A 26,714-nucleotide genomic window follows, 5' to 3' on the forward strand; every position below is an offset into this window, starting at 1 on the left:
TCCTGTACTGGTTGTAAAAGCAATGCAATCATCACATGCCAATTCAATGATCCAAACATCAAATTTTTGATGTGATGATTATGTATTTACCATATTATTGATTAATATTATTCATTAATAAGATCCCGAGGCTCCAGCCGTGAAAGCCCAGGCTGATGATGTGCCTGCCCACAGACATGGGCATATTTCCAATACGGTATCTATATATAAGCAATAAAGACAGATGGGGCTATTTTCTCACTGGTGTAACTCACAGCACTTTTAAAATCTATACAGGCCTTTGAGCATGTCCATTTTAATGCTACTGATATGAGCTGTTAATGCTTAACAAGCCTTTTATAAAAAGCTCTTTACCTTTGCATTGTTGTTGGAAGGGGTTCAACAAATAAGCTCTCCTCGCGTTTATGTGTGTCACAGCAGTGGTGTTTTTTTTCCACATCAGCCTGTTTAAGGTTAATGAGACAAAGATAATTTGAGGCTCAGGAAAGTGTGGATATGTGTGTGTGTCCCTGGTGCAGGGCTAATTTAGACTAAAGGGGACACTGCCAGTCAGATTTAGGACAGGAAGTGGAACAGATGACGGAAAGCCACCAAAAATCTATAATGTGCGTATGTGCACACTTTTGCACTGCATTGTGTGCACACCGCTTGTCTGAACGAATGATCAAAAAGCTTTTCAGCTGAGCGTCAGCTTTATACCAGGCCGGAGTAACACCGCTAAATGCAGCACAGAGCCCAAATAAGACGTGGGCCTTAATTCACCCACACAGAGTCAGTCTGGTTAAAATGAAATCACACAGACATGTAGTTAGCCATGCTCACAGAGGTGATCTTTGTGACTGATTCATACTAAACACTTCAGAAAAGGAATGCAAACAAGGCTTCCACTGAAACCATCGCATTGGTCCTTTAACAATCTGAAACTATTGTTTCTGAAATATGTGTCACTTTAAAACTGCAAAATAAATAAATAAAACTGCAAAAAGAAGGTCAAGTTTACAGATAAAGTAAGGTAGGGGCGAGACTTTTGCCTGGAGAGTGGCGTGTAAGGCTTTCCTTTTACTTGTTTTTTTAAGTTTTGCTTTCACTTGCCAATTAAGTTTTTTTGATCTATTGTTTAGATAAAAAGACAAAAGTCACCTGACTTTAAAATATTTTAAAGGTCATAGCTGTTTGATGTGCAATAAAGAAAGTGCTCGTCGGTCAGCTGTCCCGATTAATAATGAGCCTCTGAAAATGCATGAAAAGTGATTAAAACCTGCACCTCAATCGCATCTTGAGAAGTACATGTGTATCCTGTTACTAACAACTACTAAAAATAGACTCATGTCCCACTGTCATAAAGTTGAGCAGAGCACAGCAAGCAAAGCGTCATTTTTTTACACTACTGTCTCGTAATGCTCTGCACAGTGTACTGTAGCTGTTGGTGAACTGACAGGACCAAAACCTTCAATGGCTAAACCCCCCCCCCCCCAAAATAAAAGCCAAAAAACAGCTAAAAACTAATATATTTACACTTGTGTTTGTTTACTCTTGTTTTGAAAAATTCTCTAGGTTTTTGTCATGTTTACCTTCAAAGCTTACATACTTACTAGAAAGGAAGTGATTTGTATTCCTCTTCCTGTCTTTGAGTGGGCAGTAATCAAGTCTTAGGTTTACATATATTTTTATCTAGTATAAAAAATTATTTATTCAATATGAACAAGACAATATTACATGCATATTGTACCAGAAGACCAAAGACAGTAACTAGAATAATTTCAAGTGTTGATCAGTTGCATTAATCAATACTTTTACATAAAAAAAGAATTATGGTGGAATCTACACAGACGAAAGTGACAAAAACAAACATTCAGTCAACTCTGCTGCTTAGTTTAGCTGCTGTAGCCGACCCCCTTGACAGCCAGGCAGGAGAAGGCCAACACAAAACCCCAACAGAAAGACAAAAAACACAAAGTCGATGCTTTTTTTAAATACAGGTGAGAGCAAAACTACAGAATCTAAGGTCAGCTACAGCTGGAGGAATCCTCTTTTTGTGAGATAACAGAAAAAGAGGATTCCTTCTGTAATGGGAAGATTACATCTGCAACCTCATAAAGAACCGCGGCGAAGTTAACCGATATCTGAATCGTATTAACTGCAAATTCTGTGAATTATAAACATCAATTTAGCGGTTGGAATCCGTTCCTCTGTTTCCCCCCATCATCCAGAGCAAATGAACCTTTGTACCAAGATATTGAGATAATTAACCTAATGTTACCAAACAAGCAACGCAAAAAAAGAAAGAGAAGGAACGAGCCAGAAACCATCACTCCAAGTGGATTTTTACAGTTGATTTACCCTCACGTTCATGAGCTGTTGACATGGCTGCTTGCTCATGCGTTCATAAGTTCAGATATCAGCTAGTGCAGCTTTAAACAGCAGCAGTTATGACATTTTCATAGGCACGACAAACTGAAATGTCACCATACAGGCAGTGGTGCAGCCTTTACAGGGAAAATTGCTAGAAACTTTAGTTATATAAATAATCATTGTTGACTTCTGACAGTGCATATAAACCCCCCCCCAAAACAAACCCCAAAACAAAACAACGTTAACACGTGCTTTGTCAAATCTGTAAAACAATACATTTTCAGAAGGTGTGCAAATAACCTCTCAACAACCAGAAACCTTCAGGTTGTCCATCTGTGCCGCAGGTTGCCTGAATTACCTCATGTAGCCATTTCTACCTGTGATGGTTGCGGCCTTCTACTCGCTTGTCTCTCCAATAATATCATTCATAGCAGTCACCTGCAGTGATCTTCTATTATCTCTCATTTATAGTACAAAGGATAACTTCTTTAAAAAGTAAGAAATAAAATTCTTTATCCTTGTGATAGCACAACGTCCTGACACAGAAACTTGGAGCACATGGGTCTATATAGGGTGAGGGTATGCCCAAAGGTAGCTTCTCACTTGCTTGTTGAGACCAGGTAATGTGCTTATCCTATCTGCTCCAAACATGCCTACAAACGCCCTCCTGCACATCTGTTTCAGACCCTCTGGGCGGTGAATACGAAAGGGCACCGTCAGTTTACAGCAGGAGCTGGTGTAGTAAGTCAGCAGAGCAAAGAGTGAAGGAAAAGTCCTCTGGCTGCCAAACAGATTGAAGTGGAGCTTGTTCAGCTGGATGCGAATACTCGTCGGGCCATCGTCGCTTTGGTAACTCAGAGTGAAGAAAACATCCGGCTGCCCGCTGTCCCTGCAACAGCACAGCGGTGTACAGTCACTACACATGAGCTTGGCAAATGAGATGGACTGCATTGGTTTAGCTTTAATGGGATGAAGGGGGAAAAAAGCAGGAAAAAAACACAACAGTTAAAGAGAGAAATAAAGAAAAACAGCGCTGACTACCTGATAAGGAAGGTTCCAGCAGGAGCATTTTTGAGTTTTCCGTGGGCTTCTTCCATGGTCAGGGATCCCCAGTAGTAATCACTCTGCAGAAGCTGCTGGTAAGTACTTTTTACTAGTTTATACTCTGCTTCGCTGGTGAACGGACGGAGGTGTGTGGGCAACCCATCGGAATCAGCTCCAGTCACTTCCTACAGCGGAGAAGATCAGACGTGTCCAGTCAATATGATGAAAAACGCACATAAATCAAAGTGTTCTCTGGTGGCTGCAGGGTCTTTATTGCTGATGGTACACCAGAGATTTCACTGCCTACAGCGAACAGCTCCTAATCTGATTAAACAAAAATGAAGGCTGTGCTTTTTCTTGCCCTCGGCTTTGCCTCTAAGGCTAAATATATGTTGCCTGTGTTGCTTTTCTTTAAAAACGTGAGGCAAAGTTTTAAGTGATGAGGTCAGTGCACAAGCGCTCCCCGCCAGCCAGAAGATACTCTCCCACAGTCTGTTTGAGTCTTGCTTTTGCATGACATCAAGCCCCACCCACCCACTGCTCTTTTGTTTTAAAGGAGCAGCCAATTAGAAGAAAGCTGGCTTAAAGAGGGGGTGGCCTTAAAGGGGGAGGAGCTACAGCAGCTTGTTTCAGATCAGTGATGAACTGAAAGGCTTAACTGTGAATAAAGCAAAAAACACTATGGTCCATTAATAAAATAAAACATTGAAAGTTAAAATAAGCATAATAGTTTACTTTAAATGAAACTTAAATGACGCCTGTCAAGTATTTTTAGAACAAATTATTGCACATCGGTCACAAATGAGGTATCAGAAAGAAACTGAAACTTACAAAAATCTGATTTGTAAGGTTTGTGGTGCAACTATACAGCCACTTAGAGAAAAAAAAACATTTCAAAGAATTTTAAAATCTTTGAAATGTCTTTTTTTTTTAAATTAGAGTGCTTTTTTTCTTTTTTGTTAAGCTTGCTCATCACGTGAACTTGTGACTCGGCGTCTTATGTAATAAACAAAAAATGTACAGCAAGGAATGTTGCTGGAAACTTTCCGAATAGCTGAAACCGCCATACCACAAAGGGTTCTTTCACTTTCTCAGCGTGAACTCAATGCTTGGGTCATTTACTAGAAACTTTATCAGTTCACTTCACGTGTTAATTTCCATAAGCGCCACTTGTAACGTTTTGCTCTGACACAAGATGCGCTCTGTGGGCGATAGCATTGTAAGACCACTACCAACACCATAATGGTGCTGTAAATCCTTGGCTCATGAGGGGGAGGCATGCTCAGGTTCAAAGTCCAATGATAAAGCCAGGCAGGCTTCCAAACACTTTCCTTGTAACAACAACGATTTCCTGTCGGGGAGTGTCATTTTGTACCGACCTGGTCTGAGTGACCGAGTTTATTACCGCCACGCTCCAGCCATATCGTTTATTTTCCTTAATAAATTTATCAGCTTTTATTTTGATAGCAGTTTAAAAACAAACGTTTGTGGGTCACTTGTAGTTTCACTTTTACAAATGTTGTCATATTATATTAGTATCCATCATACTGTTAATAATGTAAAACAAACACCGTTGAATTTTTCAATCGCATTATTATTTAGTTTCGCTTTTAGTCTAACTTAAATGAAAAAGAAACGGATTTAAAAATATACTTTTGCACGACATTGCCTAAAAGTACACGCTCAAGTACTTGTTCTGTACATCTGAAAATCTTTATAAATGCATTCAATTTTACTCACTTTGAGGGAAACTGCTGTTTCCTCCACTGTATCTGTTTGATAACAGTAGCTACTAGTTTTGATCTATACAAATGTATAATTGACAAATGAGCTGTGATGGACATTTAAGACAGTTCCCAGCAGTGTGTAAAGTAGTTAAAAAGCTGCAACATTAAAGTTGTTTAGTGCACACATGTTAATGATCGAATAATCAATAAAGGCATAAAATGTGGTATTCTGCCTGCTGAGTGCTTTTAATATTTAAACAATCTATCACCAAAAACAACATGAGTAAAATCAGCAGTGAGTGATCGCGAACACTAACCCAGAGCTCAGCGTCTTCCTCACAGTTGTTTTTGACCCAGTGCAGTAAATCCAGCTCTCTCGACTCCGCTCTGTTTGGGATCTGTTCCCGGTGTTCTTCAGAGGGCTCACTCGGGCTCTGTGGTTCGGCTGCGTGGCTCTGTTTTGGGCTTTGTACTACCACTTTATTGCAATTGTCTCTGACCATCCTACAAAGAACAATCCTCCTCTTGACCACCTGTTGCACCAGTTACTCCGTTTTTCACTGGCAGATCCTCCATCATTCACTCCTTCCCGGCTGGTCATCTGTTGCTCAGTGCACTTTGAGACGCCATGCTGCAGAGAGTTTATATTGTAACTTTAATCCTCAGCTTTTCACAAACACTTAACATCGCATTAATCACATTGTCATTTCTGGTGTACATGTTTTATGCCTCCTGATGAGCGCACAGCTGATGTTTGAAACACGCCCTGGCTTTATATAGCGTAACGCACACTGTCATGGCACACGCTCCCAGCATGGGTGCCCAATCCAGACTTAAAGGGTGTGCGGCTGACAGTAAACCACATGTTTGTGTGTTACAAACCACCAGTAAGGGCGGCTACAACACAACTGATGACAGAAGAACGCTTTCACTTTCTCAATCAAGCGAGACTAAAAAGGTGTATAAAAAGACTTAATTTCCTCTGAAGTGTGAGGTAAGCAGATTAGTGGTGACATTTTCTGCTTTTCATTTAAAACAAAAGCAATGAAAACATTTTAACCGTCCTGTACAGATTTTTGTGTTTCAAATTTAAGATAAGCAAATAAAAAATTACATTACAATAAAGAATAAAATGCAAATACTTGATGCTGATCAATACTTTCTAAGGAGTACAGTGTGTACCAAGCAGTGAGTAGAGAATGTATATATTTTAACAGTTCAAATTAATTTTATTTTCCCTTTTTTATTGTCAATGTTTATAAATATTACACTGAGTTATAATAACTTCATTTTTTCTAGTGTCAGTGTTTGCAATGAGCTTACAGCTGCATTTTATCAGCTAACATAACAGTTTTGTCTCACAATGACGTAAAAGTCTATCATTATCTCTCTCTCTCTCACACACACACACACACACACACAGACATATTATATATATTTAAAAGAACCAGTGACAACGATTTTAAGGTTTTAATTCATAGGTTCACACGCCCACAGATATTAAGCAGTGGAGCAGGGCAATGACACGGCGTTACTTTAGCCCAAGAGGAGAGCATTTATGACTCACACCTTAAATCAGAGACACGGTGGCATTTCACACAGAGTGCTGGAGCTCGGAAATAACAGTAAAACCAGCAGGACGAGTTAAAACTGCAAAGAGCTGCAAAAGTGTTTAGAAAAAGCTCAAATGTGGCCAAACATCCTCCACAGATTCAGCTGCAAAATTCTGTGCTATACAACAGATTTACTTAAGGTGGGGGGATTTTTGAAGGTGGAGTTCAGCTACCTCTGTCACGCTGATGTGTTTTAAAGAAATTGGAAAAGCTTGTCACAAGTTCCCACACTTAATGAGAAAATGACACTTTTCTTTTTCAGCTTTCTTGGATTCCTTCAACAGCCTCAAGCTTCAGCGACAATGTGAGCTAAAGGAATAATTAAGCCTACTTACGTGTCTCAGCAGTGAGCTACAGTCGGCTTCTCGCCCCCAGAAAGTCGCAACTCGTTTGATAAAAAAGATGATTTCGTTTTCAGAGAACGTACGCGCTCCTTCTTTCGCTCAAACGCGCATGCGCGCTTCAAACCGTTGATTCAGGTGTTCGCGACCGCACTTTCGCTTTCACTTCAGCTCGCAGATTCCTTGAAATCATGTGATCTCACAGCAGAGCCTGTGTGTGTGTGTGTGTGTGTGTGCGTGCGTGCGTAGCGAGTACGCACACTAAATTTGAGATTGGTTTGAATGCAAATAACTATATTTATTTAAAAATGTTACAGCTGCATGAAAAATACACCAATACCGATTATAAAACAAACATCCGCATCACGGATGGGTTGATGGTTTTACTACTACAGCGCTGTTTGCTTTAAAAATTGTTTTTTGTGGATATATTTCAGTTTATATACAAGTTTAGTTTATATTTATAACAAAATGAAAGAAAGGCTCACACATACCTGTGGACATCATGCTTTACAAAGCCCGGTGGTGTAAAGTAAGTGTAAACCTCAGTGATAAGATCTCAGGTAAGACTCTTGTTTCCTTTTTGTTCTGTCAGCTTTGCGTAACAATGCTTAACTATGCTTAAGTGCATAGTCAAAGGGCTGCAATTATTTCCATGTCATGTCAAGCATGTCAATAGACTGCAGGTTAACCGACTACCTCGTCAATCAACCTGCAGCCAAGAATTCAAAAAGGATTACAAGCAAAGTCATGAACGTGAATGCACTCATGAATCAAACTGTGAAAAAATGTGCAGCCATTCTTCTTATTTTATATCTCTTATAGAGAAAAACATGCTGCTTTAATGGTAATAAACGGATAAGAAAATTACGGATTTTGTTGCCGTTTCTGCAGCAGCAGACAGATTGTTCATTTTATCAATGAATAATGATCAGACAAGCACGGACAAAGTATTTATTAACACTCTGTAACTTGCAGCTGACACATTTGAAGGTGCAGTACCGCTCGCATCACAGAGAAAAGGCATGACTGCAAGACATTAGCCTCTCAGGCCGAGGAGGTGGATGTCTGGTTTTCTTTTTTCTTCTGTCTAAGCACCAAGTAGGCAGCTGCCGTTACTGCAAAGATCCCATAAGTAGCCAAGACACACTGCAGAGAAGAGAAGGAAACATTTGGGATTGTGAGGAGTCGGCGCGCCTGTGTGTAATATCTCTATAAAGATGTGTGCGTGTGTATAAAAGTGTGTGCTTGTTAAGTACATTTCTGCGACCCTGCAGAGTGTAGCTATTAAAGTATTTCCTCCAACCCGTCAGTTCCACAGAAGAAGGGGCCTCAATGCCAAACAGCTGTCTCTAAAACACAGAAACAGTAAGAGGAAGTGCTGAGATCAGATCTGTGATATTTTTTGACACATTTCCAAGACGTTTTTAAAAAAACGTGCATTGAAAGATATAAAATAAAAGATGAAGAAAACAGAAAATAAAAGCTGGCAAACAAACACATACAATAGAAGCACATGATGAATGCCCTCAGAATTATGCAAACCCAGTCAGAACGAATGTGAAAGCACCAGATTAAATGATGAACAGACTTACGGAAAATAAACAAAAGGAAAACCCAATAACAAAGCTTGAGTAAGCGCACTCTGCGTTTTTTAATTAAGGAATTATTATTGTGTTTTTTCATGGAATCTAATAAAAGCTGCAATATGAAAACTTTATGAAGAAATTAAGCAATTTATTTTAGAAATAGATGATGTGGAACGTGCATACCTTTGCATGTAGAGGCACGTTTTTCTGTGAGTAGCGTGATAAAGCAACAGTGGGATTGCACACTTGTTACTAGCAGTGTTGGGACTAACGCGTTATTAAGTAACGCGTTACAGTAACTACGTTATTATTGTGGTAAGAGCACAGTAACTAGTTATTATGCCAAAACCGGGAACGCGTTACTCGTTACTGGGATTTAGATAGGCTCGTTATTCGTTACTTCCTGTGGTGGCTATCGCGGAGCTTCCACAGATTCAATAACATTAGCAAGTGGTGGAGGCCAGCAGGTGGATGAAGGAAAAGGGAGGCAAGAGGAGAGACCCGAAGCAGCCGCCGGTCCGAGAGTGTCAGTTGAACTGAACTTCAGGTAAGAAGTTATGACCTGCAGTCCATCTGGGTCAGATATAAACCAAGTTTAGGTGGAGTTTATTTTTGTTATGCTGAATTTTTCGTACTGCGTGCTAGCTAGCATGACGGAGTTTCTATACAGCTGGGTGGGTGCTATGTTACTGATGTTGAACTTTATTTTGTTCATAAGGTTAATTATTACAGTTGCCAGCTGTCCTGTAAAAAACGGAATCGTCTCGTATTCAGAGAAAATATTAGCGTTTCGTATTTAGGTGAAAAGGAACAGTTTGTCCCGGACTTCAGCTACAATGAAAAAGACACAAAGCTGGAGTTACTCTGTGTTTACGCTGCACAGCTGCCTCTTCTTCTCTCATCCTCTCCCCCTCCCTCTCCTGTTTCTACTTCAATCATGAAACTGATCAATGATCAGCTGATCGTCTTTTCTCTCTTGTTTGTTTATCGCCCACTTTGCGCCAGAAAGAGGAAACCAGCGGATGTCGCGCTAAACAACAGCAGCACGTTTAAGCTTGATCAGCTGTTGTTAGAATTTATTTAATATTAATTTCTAGTATCAGCTGATGTTTGCTGGAGCCACAGCTGTAAATCTGCTGGTCATGATATGGTTTGGTTATCTGGTGAGAGGGAAACATGAAGATGAAACCAGGAGACGTCCTTACTGAATCATCAGAGCTGTGATGGAGAAACAGGTTTACCTTTTAGGTGACATGAATGAGTTGAAGGGAAGTTATGAACTGTTTCTGAGAGACAAATAACACCAGGATCCTTTTTTAGGTAGCTGACAGCTGGTAACTGTGCAGGGGCGGGTCTAGTAAAGTGTTGCCAGGGGTCCATGTAGGGCATTAAAAGGGAGAGGGGGGCACAAGGAAATACTTTCTTATTCTCATTTAAAATGTCTCACTTTTAAAAAAATAATTATCTGAGTCTTACAACAAACAACTGATAGATTGATACATATATACCATCAGAACAGTGTACATCACTGTCACAGCAGTGTTTGTTTTCATTCAAAGGTTTTATGATTGTTCCTATAATGGTGGGCCGGCCTCTAGTCAAAATGCCCAGGACGATTTTTTTGTCCCAGTCCAGCCCTGTATGCAGCTCATCTGCAGTCTGGTGTTACCTACATCTTCCTATTCAGAAGGCAGAATTTCCGAGTTCTGAGTACAATCGAAAGCACCACGACTGCAGTTTTTGTGTTGGATGTAAAAAGCAGGCTAGGATAAAATCAGGCGTGGGATTTCTCTCGTGGAAATATGCACATTATTTTTTCCTTTCTATTGGTAGGTGGCACAGTGCACTTGTGGCAAGTAAGCAAGCTAGAAGACTGGCAAAGTAATGGAAGCAACACATTAACAAGAGAACTCTGAGTTAAACCAAAGTTACTTTCCCTAGTAACTAGTTACTCTGAAAGTAACGAGTAACTTGAAGTAACTGAGTTACTTTTGATAGAAGTAACTAGTAATGTAACTAAGTTACTAATTTAAAGTAACTTAGCCAACACTGGTTACTAGTAATTGAGATCACACCCAGCATACCGTCTGAATTTGATGAAGCTGATTTGGTCGTGAACCTGTACTATGTGACCCTAGCTCAGCTTCCACATCCATTAGCATTAAACTCTGTAGCAACATCCTAAGCGTTTTCCCTTAATAAACAAGCTAATAACATTTCTCAAGTCTACAAATTTCAATTATTACATTTTTTTAACTGCTACTTTTTTGTCTGTTGAGCAGTGGAAAAAAAAGGTGGTTGCTCTGGGTGAAAATTGGGCCTGTAGGTAACGTGGGTTATTTTAGGATCTTAGCATCTCATCTCTTTAAAGGTTAACAGCTGGTGACTGACTGCAAGACATTTTAAACTGGTGCTAAAACACTACCTGATATTTAGCATTTGATCTTATTTGGTCTGAGGTTCCTAAGGGGAACACCTCGTTTTGAAACTGTCAGATGACAAGTGAACGAACATATGAAATCTCACTTGTTAATAAGGTTAATAAATCAATAACAAGCAAAGAGACATCTCTAAATTCACAACCCTTGTTATGAGGATCTCTCTCAGATAAAATTTTGTAAAATGAAGAGAAATCTCTTTACCTCCTGGCCCAGTTTACCGTAATGTATTAGATAAAATGGGTCATTCATTTCAGTTAAAGTGGGACACCCTTTGAAATGTATTGTGATGATTCCTTTTATTAAAATGATTTATATTGTTAATATAGTTGATTGCTGCATGTGTCACATGCCTTTTTTTCCCCCTATTGAGTTTTTTTTTTTACCAATCGTGTCGGTGTATGCTAGTGGGCACAAATACACAGGAGCTCAGGTTCACTAAATAAGAAATGAAAAGGAGAGGGTGAAAGAGGCATGCTGATAAAGACGAGACAGATGCAGAAGTGGGGTTGAAAACAATGGCAAGAGTGAAAGGGAAAGCAAGAAAGGGAAAGGAAGGTTTACAAGACGGGATGTGAGATCAACTGTGAACTATGGTTTGGAGATGGTAACACCCACAAAAAAACAGGAAGCCAAGCTAAAGATAAGATTTTCACTGGGATCAACAAGAATTAACATTATATAGACATTATATGGACATTGGACCTTATAAATGAGCATATTAGAGGGACAGCTCAGGTCGAGCCGTTTGGAGACATAACTATAGAGGCAAGGTTGAGATGGTTTGGACATTTGCAGAGGAAGCAAAGAGGATATCAGGGGTGTTTAAATGATTTTTAAAAATTGGGTGGCAAATGGGGGAGGGGAGCAAGTTCAAGCTCATATGCAGCCCTGAGTCCTACTGCAGAGTTATTATGTGAAAAGCGGACCTGAATAACAATTTAAACATAATCTTGTTGACTTTTGAGGGTAAAAAAGTAATTAGACGTTTTACCTAAGTAAAAGTTACAATCATTCACATATGTAATGACACTTGAGTAATATACATGATGTTACTGGAATATAATTATTAATTTTTTGATGTGTATATCTCTTTATTGTTAAAGCCGTCAAAGACTTTAATTGCTTAAATATTGTACTTTGATCAATTGTAATTTAAGTAATCTGCAAAAATATTAAGTAAAGAAAGCTTTAAAATAGTTTGGTACAAAGTGCAACAATCACATTCAGAATAGAGACAAAAAAGAAAAAAAGGAAAGCAGCATAGTAGTACACAGTAGCGGTTTTAGATATGGGCGACACGGGCGGTTGCCCGGGGCGGCATCGTGGTGGGGGGCGGCATCACGGGCATCGGCCAAAAAAAAAAAAAAAAGCTTGTACTCATGCTCCCCCGACGTCAACCAGCGCACATTGGGAATGGCATAGGCACCGATCGGTTTTCTATCACCCATTTGCTGGGAGTAAGGACGCCCTTCGTTTGCGAGGTGCGCCTGCTGCTTGCGGCGCAGTGAGGAGAGGGCGGGGCGGCGAGGGATTTTCTGACCGGCTGGAGCAGCATCTAATAACCAACTCGCAAAGTAAAACAAAATAAAAATAAACCAACAAACAAGAAAACACCAGACATTATAATACAGATTTATAATTTGCACCAATGTTTTTTCGAAATTCTATACACGAAAAGTGAGCGCGAGAGCCCTCGGTGCGCCTGCTTGCTGCTGAAGTCAAAGTAACTTTGTCATCTCCGCTACATACAGTCCAGTATATAGAGCAGGGGTCCCCAATCCCAGTCCACGAGGGCCGGTGTCCCTGCAGGTTTTAGATGTGTCCTTGATCCATCACAGCTGATTTAAATGGATAAATTACCTTCTCAACATGTCTTCAGTTCTCCAGAGGTCTGGTAATGAACTAATCATGTGATTCAGGTGTGTTGACCCAGGTTGAGATCTGAAACCTGCAGGGACACCGGCCCTCGTGGACTGGGATTGGGGACCCCTGATATAGAGAGACGAGACACGACAAGGCTCCAGCATCGGCGAGCCACTGTCAATATGTGACATATTGAAATCGCGTTTGAATTTGCGCTTGTTTTTTGCTTTCACTTTGCAATCGCGCGAACTGTGTATAGAGAGCGACAGCACTGATTGGTGACTGATGATAATTTGTGCACCAATTCCTCTGACATCGTCTTATTAATCGTTAGCTTACTATGCAAACATGACAAGTGAAATCTCCCGCAGCAAGCTTAAACATGTGAGAGGTTGATCGCGCAGAGAATCGCTGAGCTTATGTGAGTGTGTGTGTAAAAGCAGCAGGATATATATTTTAGTTCTGCTGAGCCAAATAAGACAGGTCAGGGTGAAGAAGTGACAGCCAAAGAAAAGCTTACCACAAAACGGAGAAGTTATGACAAATGAGACTATAAGGCAAAAAGAAAGTGCAGCTTTATGGTTTCATGGACAAAAGAATTTCTGTGGCTGCAATATGACGAGCTAAATAACCAGGGCTGCACATAAGTGGTCCGCAGGTGCGCATTCGCTGTCAAAATAAAAAACGCGCACAAGATAAGAAGTTAATATTATATAATTATACAATATTATACTTTAATGTATAATATTGTAAAGGAAACAAAACATCAATCAAAAAATTGCTCTCTTTTTTTATTCGGGCTACTTAAATTTATTTTGGGCTACCAAAAACTGAAGAGTCCCTGCCCGAAGGGCTACCAGGGATTTTGAAATTTTGCGAGCCCTGAGATATATTAATTTTTTTTATTACTTTTTTGTTTCAGCAACATACAATTTAAAAACTGTACTTTTGAGTTAAAATATATATTTATAATTTTAATAAATGACAAATTAAAAAGGCATGAACATTTTTTTGTATCGAAAAAATATCGAACCGTGAATTTTGTGTATCGTTGCACCCCTAATACACACACACACACACACACACACACACACACACACACACACACACACACACACACACATACACGTACATACACATGTATGTACATACACATACATACACATCAAATCTCGATGTTGATTTTGTAAATTTCCATGCGAGCAGCCCAGGAGAATTTTCAGGCTGCCCTAACACTCCGACACTGGCCTCTCGATCTCCCGTTGGAGAGCCGCGAGCCTCCCCATGATGGTATCAAACTTCTGTTCCATGGTGTTGTCGTTCTTTTGATTCTGAGACCTCACAGCAGCAGTGATCCGTTCCGCGATGTCTTCCAACTGTTGCTCAAGGGTCCCATTTTGAGCAGGCCTCTCTCTGATGTATCCCCCCATACGCTCAATGTTGTTGCTTTGAGCCTTCACAGCCGATGCAAGCGTCTCCAAGGTGTTAACAATATTACGTTCGTTGTGAGAGGTCGCGCCTCGTCCCGTCGCTTCGATTCCAGCGGGCAGCCTTGGGGGGGTTTGAACAGCTGGTTCCGCTCTCTTATTTCTGTGGTAAACCAGGGCTAAGCCAACTCCGATCAGCAAGAACCCTGTTATCACGGTTCCGAATAGATAGATATCTTCAGCGTCCTCGATCGACAGTCCCGCCAGGCACACGACCCTCCAGTTCTGCCACCCGTCCATCGTGTATCCGGCAGGGAAAGTCCCTCCAGGGCACTCAGGCTCTCCCGAGCCCAGACTTCTCGTTGAGAAAAGGGTGTCAATAGCATTCAGAGACCAGTTCTCTGAATGCTGAGAAAAGTCAAGCGTGCAGCTGCCAAGATGCCACTTGCCACCAGTTTGGCCATATTTCAGAGCTGCAACATCACTGGAGTGCCCAAAAGCACAAGGTGTGCAATACTCAGAGACATGGCCAAGGTAAGAAAGGCTGAAAGACGACCACCACTGAACAAGACACACAAGCTGAAACGTCAAGACTGGGCCAAGAAATATCTCAAGACTGGTTTTTCTAAGGTTTTATGGACTGATGAAATGAGAGTGAGTCTTGATGGGCCAGATGGATGGGCCCGTGGCTGGATTGGTAAAGGGCAGAGAGCTCCAGTCCGACTCAGACTCCAGCAAGATGGAGGTGGAGTACTGGTTTGGGCTGGTATCATCAAAGATGAGCTTGTGGGGCCTTTTCGGGTTGAGGATGGAGTCAAGCTCAACTCCCAGTCCTACTGCCAGTTTCTGGAAGACACCTTCTTCAAGCAGTGGTACAGGAAGAAGTCTGCATCCTTCAAGAAAAACATGATTTTCATGCAGGACAATGCTCCATCACACGCGTCCAAGTACTCCACAGCGTGGCTGGCAAGAAAGGGTATAAAAGAAGAAAAACTAATGACATGGCCTCCTTGTTCACCTGATCTGAACCCCATTGAGAACCTGTGGTCCATCATCAAATGTGAGATTTACAAGGAGGGAAAACAGTACACCTCTCTGAACAGTGTCTGGGAGGCTGTGGTTGCTGCTGCACGCAATGTTGATGGTGAACAGATCAAGACACTGACAGAATCCATGGATGGCAGGCTTTTGAGTGTCCTTGCAAAGAAAGGTGGCTATATTGGTCGCTGATTTGTTTTTGTTTTGTTTTTGAATGTCAGAAATGTATATTTGTGAATGTGGAGATGTTATATTGGTTTCACTGGTAAAAATAAATAATTGAAATGGGTATATATTTGTTTTTTGTTAAGTTGCCTAATAATTATGCACAGTAATAGTCACCTGCACACACAGATATCCCCCTAAAATAGCTGAAACTAAAAACAAACTAAAAACTACTTCCAAAAACATTCAGCTTTGATATTAATGAGTTTTTTGGGTTCATTGAGAACATGGTTCCTCAAAAATACAACTTGCCTAATAATTCTGCACTCCCTGTATGTACATACACGTACATACACATGTACGTACACAGGTTTGGTTATACTTACCATGGTGTCCATGTTGTGCATTCAGGTCCTATATGTGAGACAGGTGTATGGGAAGGGCCGCCCACTACTTCCTGTTTATATAGGGTCATGAGGTCAATGATTGCATCACTGGGTGTAACCAAATGGAGGGTTTTTCATTTTGTATAGTATTGTTTGTTTTCTTTAAAGTAGCCTTTTGAGTTATATTGTATGCAGTGTTTTACTTTACAAACTATTTAGTTGAGTAAATGAGTTTGTCAGTTTCATGCATGACTTTATTCCTGTTCTTTGTTTAGAATTGTATTATTTGGTTTGACCTATTTTGTTTCAATGGTAGGGACTAACGAGGTCAGGTATGGGCAAAGTCTTGTATAAAGCCAGTGGGATTTTTGCATGCCTGATTGATTGTTTATGGTAAAAGGGAAAATAAAAGAACTTCAATCGTCTGCTAATGCTATTTACTTATCACCTTCCTTGCTGCTTAAGTTATGCTACATCACATATGTACATGTATGTACATGTACATGTATGTACACACATACACACGTACACACATACATACATACATACACATACACAAAAGGATATATATACAAAGGATGCTGAACATGAAGCTGTCAGGCAGAAAGCAAAAATGAAGACCACAGAGGAGGTTCGTGGATGTAGTGAAGGAGGACCTGTAGAGGCTTGGTGTGACAGAGGACGATGCTACAGACAGAGCAGAAGGCAGATTATCCACTATGGCAAACCCTGAAGGGAGCAGCTGAAAGAAGAAGATGAGTGTGAAAACAAAGGAATAGAGAGGATCGAGAGGAGACAGAAAGGATGTCTGCAACAGAGGGGCCAAAAAACTACAATCGTTAGGCAGAGGAGAGGATGGAAACTCCCACATACTTGAATGGTTTGTTGGGGTGAGTTATTACACTGTTGTCAAACCAAAATGATCCTAAAGTGCCTTATTTTCACTTTGCAGTCAAACTGGCCCAACCTGAACATCATTTCCAAACCTGTAGGGCCTGAACAGTTCTATTTCGTTACACCAATTCAATGCAAAAACATTAAAAGCAGTAGTTATTAAATATCAAACCTTTGGAGTCAACAGACTCCAAAAAAGTGACAGAATATAAGCAGCATATTTTATCGATCACTTTTATTCCTAAAACGATAAATTAGAATCCATATATACAACTCTAAACAGCGAATGCTACGCTACAGTCAGGCCACTGTTAGCTATCTTAGCACAAAAAGAGGGAAACTGCTAGCTTGGCTCTGTAAAAAGCAAACAAATGTGAGAACCCGCATTTGTAAAACTCGCAAACTGCCATACCACATCTCATTTGCATCATGCATACGAAAAACCAAGGTGTGAAACCGACTAAGCTGTGGTTTTACAGCCAGTGGTGAGTGGACTTCAGCCAGGCAGCACTTTGTGCTAAACAAAGCTTACTTTATCACATGGTTTGTGTTTCATACTCAGCTAGCATGAGAGGAAAAAAACAAAACAAAAAACATAGATATACTTTACTAGCACTTTAAGCCCGTGAGCTTTATGTGATTGTCGTTTACATCCAAACTAATCCTGTGCTTGATAAATGTCAGGACGGTTATTGTTGTCTGTCTGATTACCCAGACTTGGGACAACAATTAGGCGTTTGTCACATGCACTGATTTCCATGAAGGGAACCATTCATCTAGAACATCAGGTTTACAGTAAACTACGAGGAAATGAAAGAATTCTTGTGAAGAGGGAAATAGTTTCCCATTACGAACATTAGATAAAGTGAGCCAGGGTCGAGGAGGGACACAATGCTCCTCTTCATCTTGCTGATTTGTCCTGCCGCTATGGTTCATATTATTAACGTAGCAGAGAGGAAACTCTTGTTCCTCCTGAAACCTTATACGTGAAACCACGTCAATAAAAGTTGAAAAAGTGCAACTGAAATAATTTTTGAAAATCAGCAGTGAGCTTGTTTTGTTTTTCTTCTTCTTGTGGTTACAACAGTAGTCTTATATCCACCTTCCCCTTCAAACAGACAAACGGAGCCTGAAACAACAACAGCTGAAACCAGCATCAGCTCTACAGCTGGAAGGAGCCGGTGTATGAAAACTGAAGTCAAACTCCTGTTGATATGTACAAGTATAGTACTACTATTAATGAAAAATACCAAATGTAACAGTCTTGCCTAATATTTACATGACAATTAAACAAACATCATATCCCACAGTTCCTGAACTTCGTGGGTTAAGGGTGACAGCTTGACAGAGGAGGGGAGCTCGCTATGCTGTCCAGTTCTGTGGGGTATTTGAGTCAAACATTACAGATGGCACACAATAAGAAAGAATATAAAGCTAGATCTATATACAAACAAGTTAAAAAAAAAAACTCAAACACTTTGTCTATATGGTTTTTAAATTGTAGCTTTCATTAAGGAATGAACTACAATATCACTGAGACTGAAATGAAAAACATCCTGTCTTCTGTTTATTTTCTCTTGAATCAATCGCTTAGTAACTTTGAAACTGCTTACAGTCAGCATTTTATGTTTTACTACTACTAATAATAACGCATCATATGACAACGGGAATCTGTGGTTCCCTTTTACACAGTTTAAAAGTAGCCCGGCCACCTCACAGTGGTGTCTTCTGCACTGCCAGCACAGGGGGCAGCACTGAGCACATTACAGCTCCAGTACAGAAGCAAGCCCTAACCCCGGGGTGTCCAACTCCAAGCCTCAAGGGCCGGTGTCGTGCAGGTTTTAGATGTGTCCTTGATCCAACACAGCTTATTTAAATTGCTAAATTACCTCCTCAACATGTCTTGAAGTCCTCTATTGGCCTGGTAATGAACTAATCATTTGATTCAGGTGTGCTGGCCCAGGATGATATTTAAAACCTGCAGGACACCGGCCCTTGAGGCCTGGAGTTGGACATCCCTGCCTTAACCCAAGCTCACTGACACTTTTCACCAGCACAAACCAACAGTTAAAGGCATATATTATTCTTACTTGTGTACTTCATGTATATAATGAAAATATACGGGTGGCTGCTCCCTTGTAACAAAGAGTACTTCATGCATATGTGTAGGACTAAAAAGCAGATCCACAAGTGTTCAGATAAAATTGACTGCTGCCCCCAAGTGGTCAAACAAAAGGATTGCAAACATTGATTAAATGAATGAAGGAATAAATAAGTTTATAGTTAACATTTTAGCATCTAAATAATATGTTTGCATACATGCTGAGCCAAATAAAGAAACCATTTTAAATGTTTTAGTCTATTTATATTTTATTTTTAGATAAACATCTATGCCGGAAATGGCACCTTGTTACTTAAAGGAGAAGTCTTTTAAAATATATTAATCAGAGGAGCTGGCATCTAGAAGGTACTAAGAAATTATAAATGCCACCAAACAAACAAACAAATAAATAAATAAACAATTTACATTGACATTTAAGAGGCTAATAAACAGGTCTTTATTTTATAATCTAAAAAAAACCCAAACTCTCTAGTCTGATCCATCATCACAGTAACACTTCAGGCATATCGATCAGTCCAGTCAGGAAGCAAAAGCCATTGTGACTCGGTGGGACCTGCTCTGTGCAGCTCACCTAGCACAGCTGGCAGGTGCGCCTCTGGTGCTGCATTCCCTTTACTCACTGAGCACATACGACAGATGTGAAAGAGCCTGCAGATGCAGCTGAATTATGCAACATCTTCCTGCATGACCGTTTTTTAGCAGTGCGTCTGAGAAGACCTCCACGTGTTAGCCGGCGGTGCCCTGACTGCTTTTAGGTTCCAGGATGAAATCCTCAGACACGAATTTCAGACCTAACACTTGTGCAGTGGGGCCCCGGGTCCTCCTGGTGCAGATTCTGATCTTTAAGGAAATTCCCCACAACCCCATTCATTGTTTAATCTGTCTGTAGTACAGTTACAGGCATGTATGATGTAAGTCTTACTGGGATTTTTGGATGATTTTAGTTTCCATGGACTGTTTTTAGCCCAAGTTTTAAGGATCCGTCTTTTTTGTTGCCCTCTGTATATTCTTTTAATAGCTGGTCTGTTTCCTGCCTCTTTCAGTTGAATTTCACTTGTACAGAATAGCAGCCAAATACAATCTTACATAATAAAGTCAAAGGTAATAAAGACGTTGTGCTGCTTGTGGAAATGTGCTTCATTCACTGGGCAGATCCATCAAAGAAGACAAAGCAGGACAAAGGTAACTGCTGTTGCTGCTTACTGATGACACTATAACACACAAATGATAACCTAAACATTAAGACCCCCCTTAATGTTTATTATAGACCCCCGCCCCCCCTCCCGTTTGTCTTTTAAACCCCTTCATATCCATTCTGTTACAGCTAAATCCCCCTCCACCGCATGCACCGTTTCATTTCACCTGGAAATCCCCGGATCAAGCCCCCTTCCTACCTTCACCTCTGTTACCAAGTGTCCAAAGCTGGTGAGGGGGATCCTCGTTTTAACAGGTGACGTCGGCATGACTGAGGAAAACACAAAGTTATTTTCCCTTTTCACACATTCACTACAGCCTGAGCTTCGTCTAGGTGATACTTACCGCAGGTTCAAGGGTGGGAGAGACGCTTACACAACAATCGGGCGTGTGGAAACTGTTCCGTACAGGTTTAACGGACAGCACCCACTGACCAACCACGTGGTTTTGCTTAGAGTATTAACCAATAGTCTGTGGCCTGGTGGGAGGAGCTCGCCCACAGTTACGCAAACAAAAACCGGTGGAATTTGCTTTTCTTTGACTGAGCCACTAGAAGGCGGGAGACTACAATTTATGTGGTCCTGCAGACATGCCCAGCCAATGAAGCTATAAAATATTATTTTTATTTATTTATTTAAGTTATTTTTAAATGAACCTTTATGCTGGGAATGCCACCCTATTCTTTTCCTGTAAAATCTCTCCATTTACTAATATGTTACAGACCACACTATAATCTGCAGTTTACCCGAGATCAAATGATCGTATTCTGATAAAAAACAGAGAATATCAGGCAAAACAAGTGGGCTTTACTTATTTTGGTATATACAGACACGACAGCGTCAAACTACACTTTTATGATGTGAATCTCCTGTTCCATCACACCCCAAAGGGGCTCTGTTGAACTGAGAAACTCTGGAGCTCATTTGAGTACAGTGAACTCATTGTCACTTTCAAGAAACGAGATTAAGATGATCTGGACCTTGTTACATGGTGCATTATCTTACTGTAAACTTTGATTGGTGCAGTGTGGTCATGGTGTGGACATCGTTAACAGCAATGCTGCGGTGCTGAAATGATGCTCAGTTGGTGGTAAGAGGCCCAAAGTGTACCAACATCCTTACACCAACACCAGCAGGATGAAGTGTTGATACAAGACCAGATGGATAATTGCTTTCATGCTGTTTATGCCTAAATCTGACCTCACGCTGGCTTTAATCTCAGTTTCCTGCTCTTAGCTGAAAGCTGTAGCATCCAGTAATGTCCTCTGCTGCTGTAGCCCATCAAATCAGTTGAGTTCAACTGGTGAGTGCATTGACGTGCTCTTTTGCATACCTCGATACTCAGTTTGTCTTGACTATCTCTACATCTCTAAATGCAGAGTTGCTCCCATGTGATTGACTGATTAGATATTTGTATTAATGGGCACTTGAACAGGTGGAAATGGTGAAAGTGTCCAGTGAGATCTGCCTCGCACTCCGTAGAGAGTGAACAAACGTCCTGGAACATTTCTAGAGTTGGCAGAAAATGAATCAACCTTTGAAACAAAGCAAGGCTTTAATTTGACACAATTTATTGATTTAGGGATGATCAAAACAAACACAAAAGCAAAATCAGCGAAGATAAACAGCACTACGGAGTTCTTTAAACTAAAAATCATTTAAAAACAGTGGAACTTCTGCCAAGTTGTTCAGTTTACAATGGTGTGAAAGTACTTTACTACCTGGCTGAGTTTCCCAGACTCTCACACCCACTTTCCAAAGAGTTCAATTATTTGTGCACGGGCATGAAAACAGGCAACGCGCCAGGGCCATCTCAGTTTCTGTTTGTGCTTCTGCTACCGTCGACCATGTTCAGTGCTGGACTGCTGACTGCTCTGTTACCTCTGTTTTGGCAGAAGTGGTGTTCAAAGGAAAAATGGGAGTGTGAGTGAAATTTGGATCAAGTTCAGAGCTTGAACAAGTTTGCACAGGACAGCAGTTCCAACACTGCCTGTGTATTTCCTAGAAAAAATGAGCCCTTAGATTTTTTTCAAGCAATTTATTGAACATTTGCACCACAGACTAATGGTGGAAAGCTTAATCCCATAAACACTCATTATAAACACCAGTATCTAAACTACACAGAAATTTGCCTCAGTGTCTACAAGGTCCAGCAACACCTGTTTTTCCAGATATTCCCACTATTACACAAGCATATTCTTGTTAAATTCACTGTTTATCTGTGGTTAGCGTGATCTTTTGTGTACGATGCAGTTAAAGGTAAACACTGCTGTAACTTGCCAGCGAGCTTTGTTCTTGCCTACTTTTATGATTTTTTCCCCATCAGACTTCTCTCTAGAAACATAACGCTCACATATTTTCCATACACAAACATTTTAAAAACATTGTTTTAAGTGAAATGTAATTAAAATTAGATCTCTAGATTATATTGACCTTAAAAAAAGGCATGGGAAATAAAAAGCATTTTACTGTTTTTCAGTTTTCTTTAACAGCGAGATGCACCACATGCAGACGGGGAAAATATAGGTGAAAAACAACCAGTGAGGTTATCTGCCACTGATAAGTGTGACCTGATCTTTTGATCTTTTTTAGTGTGCTAAAAATGTTTTGCACAATCATCTTAGTCATGCCAACTGAGACTCTTGTTTTCATTCAATCATTAAAGCCATCAGTGCAGCTAAAACTGATTGCTGGAATGGCTGCTCTGAGTTGTGGGAAGGTGACAGACTGACACCTTTTAGCCCATTTTCTCACATGAAACCTGTAACATGACAGGTTCAAATATTCAGAAAAGGCAGAGGTTTCCGTCATTCACACATAACCTCCTACACATAACGCTGCCATTCCAGAGAGACTGAAGGAACAGCGTTTAATATAAACAGGAATCAAAGGAAACAACCCACCGCCTACACTTTAAATAGACTTGTATACCTTGTTTTATGGATCACATGTGGATTGTGCAAATGAGTAGCAAATAACAGAATATTAATTCAGTGTGTTACTTTAATCACTATAAAAACACTTTTCAGCAATACAACATTGCTGATTTTCTCATTGCGGCAATAGCTTTCTGTCTTTTAGATGTACACTCACTCACCACTTTATTGGGTACACATGCTAGCACTGGGTTGGCCCCCCTACCTCAGCGGTTGCTGGAAACACTCCTCAGATGCTCAGTTGGCTGACTTTGGAGTACAATGAACTCATTGTCATGTTCAAGAAGATTCCCTTGAATTCCCTTGAGATGATATGAGTTTTGTGACATGGTGTATAAAAAGGGTATGCTATGATCAAGGCATCAACATGGTCAGTAACAACACTCAGATGGGCTGTGGTGTTAAATAATGCTCAGCTGGTACTGAGTGTACCAATTAAGTATCCCTCACACCACCTGAAACACTGATGCAAGGCAGGATGCATCCATGCTTTCGTGTTGTCATCTCAGTGTTGCAGCAGAAATCAAGACTGATGAGGGCAAAGTGGGACCCAGTGTGGCCTTCTGCTGCTATAGCCCATCTGCTTCAGGGATGGGCATGTTGTGCATTCAGAGGTGCTCTATTGCATACCTTGGCTGTAACAGTGGTAGAGTTACTGTTGCCTTCCTCTCACCTTTCAGCAGTCTGGAATCTCTGACTGCCACAAGGCATTTTCACCCAGAGAGCTGCAGCTCACAAGATATTTTCTCTTTTCCAGACCATTATCTGTAAATCCTAGAGATGGTTATGGGCTGAAAAACTCAGTAGATCAGCACTTTCTGAGATATTCAGACCAGCCTGTCTGGCACCAACAACCACGCCACATTCAAAGTCACTTAAATCCCCTTTGTCCCCCAATCAGATGCTCAGTTTGTACTTCAAGCAGGTCATCTTCGCTTTGTATACATACTTAAAAGCACATTTGCTACCACGTGATTGGCTGACTAGATATTTGTGTTAATGAGCAGATGAACAGATGTACCTAATGAAGTGGCCATTCGTAGTTATATAGACGAATACCCATACACATTTTAGTACATTTTAATCAACCGATCAGATAACCTTTGTCACTCTAACAGCTGCACAGAGTGAAGTATAGAACATTATCTGGCTGTTAGAGCCTGATCGATCCTGTTTTTGTGTTGAGGACAGTTTCTTCTTAGTTTCTTTTTAGTTATTTTTAAATGTTTATGTTGCAGTAGCCACATTTAAAGCAAGATCATCTCTCTATCTTTGGAAATGTTAGTGTATGGATTCTGGTGCTGTAGATATGTAATAATCCCAGAAGAAAGACTTCTATGATCAGCTGGAAGCAACTAAATAACTTTGGGTCATTTTGACATGCAGTTATCACTACTAATATTATGAGCATTACTGATGAGCGTTATTAATCTGATCTATTAAAGGCTCTGTCTTCAACACAAAACATTGTATTCTAGTAACATTTCATGTCTTGAATAGAAGTAAAATTAGAAGTCAAAGGTTTTTTTTTGGTTTTTTACCTCATGTCTAAATTTTATTTTGCCATGTTTATTATATTCTATTGCTGCTATTGTTCTTGTGTTATTGAAAAAATGAGCCCGTAGATTTTTTTCAAGCAATTTATTGAACATTTGCACCACAGACTAATGGTGGAAAGCTTAATCCCATAAACACTCATTATAAACACCAGTATCTAAACTACACAGAAATCTGCCTCAGAGTGTCTACAAGGTCCAGCAACACCTGTTTACCTGTTTTTCCAGATATTCCCAATATTACACAAGCATATTCTTGTTAAATTCACTGTTTATCAGTGGTTAGCGTGATCTTTTGTGTACGATGCAGTTAAAGGTAAACACTGCTGTAACTTCAACTGTCTTCAACACAAAACATTGTATTCTAGTAACATTTCATGTCTTGAATAGAAGTAAAATTTGAAGTCAAAGTTTTTTTTTTGGTTTTTTACCTCATGTCTAAATTTTATTTTGCCATGTTTATTATATTTTATTGCTGCTATTGTTCTTGTGTTATTGTAAGGTGGGTGAAAGGTGCCTATAGATAAAATTATTATTATTATTATTCATATTATATTATAAGGAAAATATGAATGGTGGAGACTGCTGTGTGCACCTCCAGCAACCAACTATTCCTATGATGTTTTGTCATATTCAGGTCATTGTGTGTGCAGAAAAAAGCCTGTTTAACATATATAACTGTGTCAGAGATCACAGTGTAACAGTCAGTTTTTGACTAACCCCAGTGAGGCTGTTCTCCCTAACAGTCTTTTAGAGACTCAAGATTTACGAGAGGCAGGTCTGCATGCTGTAATTTCACGTGTTAGTTTTTATTAATCTGATGGAATGCATCCTGACTTCTTGTAAGTGGAAAGTTATATTCAAATATTGCAAAGGCCCCACCCGTGGTAGCTTTACCGTAAAAGTGTTTAAGGTGCTCATTCGGACACGAAGGCGACACTTCTGTATTTGGTCAGATAACCGGAAAGCCCGATCCAATAAAGGTTTGAAGAGGTTTAATTAGTGTTTAACAAGACAACGAGAAAAACAAAACATTTTTGGTCAATCCTCCCGATACAGCTCTGAATTCTCCTGGTTTTACACTGAAAAAACCTCGCCTCCCTACTGCCATTTAAAAAATATAACAGGACAACATTAATGTAGAGCTAAGCTGACGTGTCTTAACTGATGTTCAATTCAAGCAATTACAATTCTCTAACAAAAATAACCGACTTGCAAACTCCCAGGGACAGAAAAAAAAAGGCAGTCTTGTGAGATTTGGGTGTATTAATACATTTATCTTCCTTCGTGATCCCAACCTCATATCAGTAGCCTGCACCGGAAGCTTAAGCAAGACTTTACCACAGCCTGTCAGTTTTAAAAAACGATGCCTGGAGCAACAGGCTGTGTTTGCCTCGGCTGCTCAACCTGCTGAAACGTCAGATTAAATGCATACTGTACATACTTGACCTGCTTTGTACTTGCCAGTGTGTTTATTTCTCGAGGAACCAATGAGCACTCTAACACTGAAATGATTGTTTGATTAATCAGTGAGTCACTTGACAGAAAACTAATATGTGATTAATTCTTTTAAGCTATTTTGAATGTAAAAATACTGAAACAATCAACGGTAGTTTTACAAATGCGATGGTTTGCAATGTTTCCTCCCTGATAATCAAAAGAATTGTAATTAATAATAATTATAATTAACAACAATAGCAATTCTAATAACATCGTTATTATTGTTATTATTAGTAGAGCCATATAAAAAAACGTAAATTGACAATAAAAGCAGTTTTGTTAATAAACAAACACAAACTAAAAATGTCTGAAAAATAAATTTTGACTGGCTTCCTCTACAAGAAGATTGCCAGATACATATAACCAGAGATGGGCAGTAATGTGTTACTGTAATCCGATTACTTTTAACGAGTAAAGTAAGGAATTACTATCGCAAAAACGGTAATTAGATTACTGTTACTATCCCGTAAGCACGCTGCGTTACTAAAACCGTGATTTTTTTGCGAGAATGTCTCATGACAGTGACG

At 40.0% G+C, this 26,714-nt stretch overlaps 1 protein-coding gene across 3 annotated transcripts; it reads right to left on the reverse strand.

Annotated features, from left to right (window-relative positions):
• Positions 1 to 1,670: 1,670 nt before the first annotated feature.
• Positions 1,671 to 20,700, reverse strand: LOC101477335 (suppressor of cytokine signaling 1). Of its 3 annotated transcripts, none has more exons than XM_014410882.3 (7): positions 20,542 to 20,700; positions 20,397 to 20,467; positions 8,337 to 8,429; positions 7,572 to 8,226; positions 5,441 to 5,754; positions 3,394 to 3,581; positions 1,671 to 3,241 (listed from the first exon to the last, which is right to left on the reverse strand). In XM_014410882.3, exons 5-7 carry the CDS (start codon positions 5,624 to 5,626, stop codon positions 2,917 to 2,919), a joined length of 699 nt encoding a protein of 232 aa, XP_014266368.1. In that variant the 5' UTR covers positions 5,627 to 5,754; positions 7,572 to 8,226; positions 8,337 to 8,429; positions 20,397 to 20,467; positions 20,542 to 20,700; the 3' UTR covers positions 1,671 to 2,916. The 3 variants fall into 3 exon arrangements, with proteins under 3 accessions (XP_014266368.1, XP_014266367.1, XP_076740876.1); XM_014410881.4 differs by having other exon boundaries at positions 7,072 to 8,226; XM_076884761.1 differs by lacking the exons at positions 7,572 to 8,226; positions 8,337 to 8,429.
• Between the last annotated feature and the right edge of the window lie 6,014 nt (positions 20,701 to 26,714).

Source organism: Maylandia zebra, linkage group LG6 (assembly GCF_041146795.1).
Source record: "Maylandia zebra isolate NMK-2024a linkage group LG6, Mzebra_GT3a, whole genome shotgun sequence".
NCBI classification, from domain to species: Eukaryota; Metazoa; Chordata; class Actinopteri; order Cichliformes; family Cichlidae; genus Maylandia; species Maylandia zebra.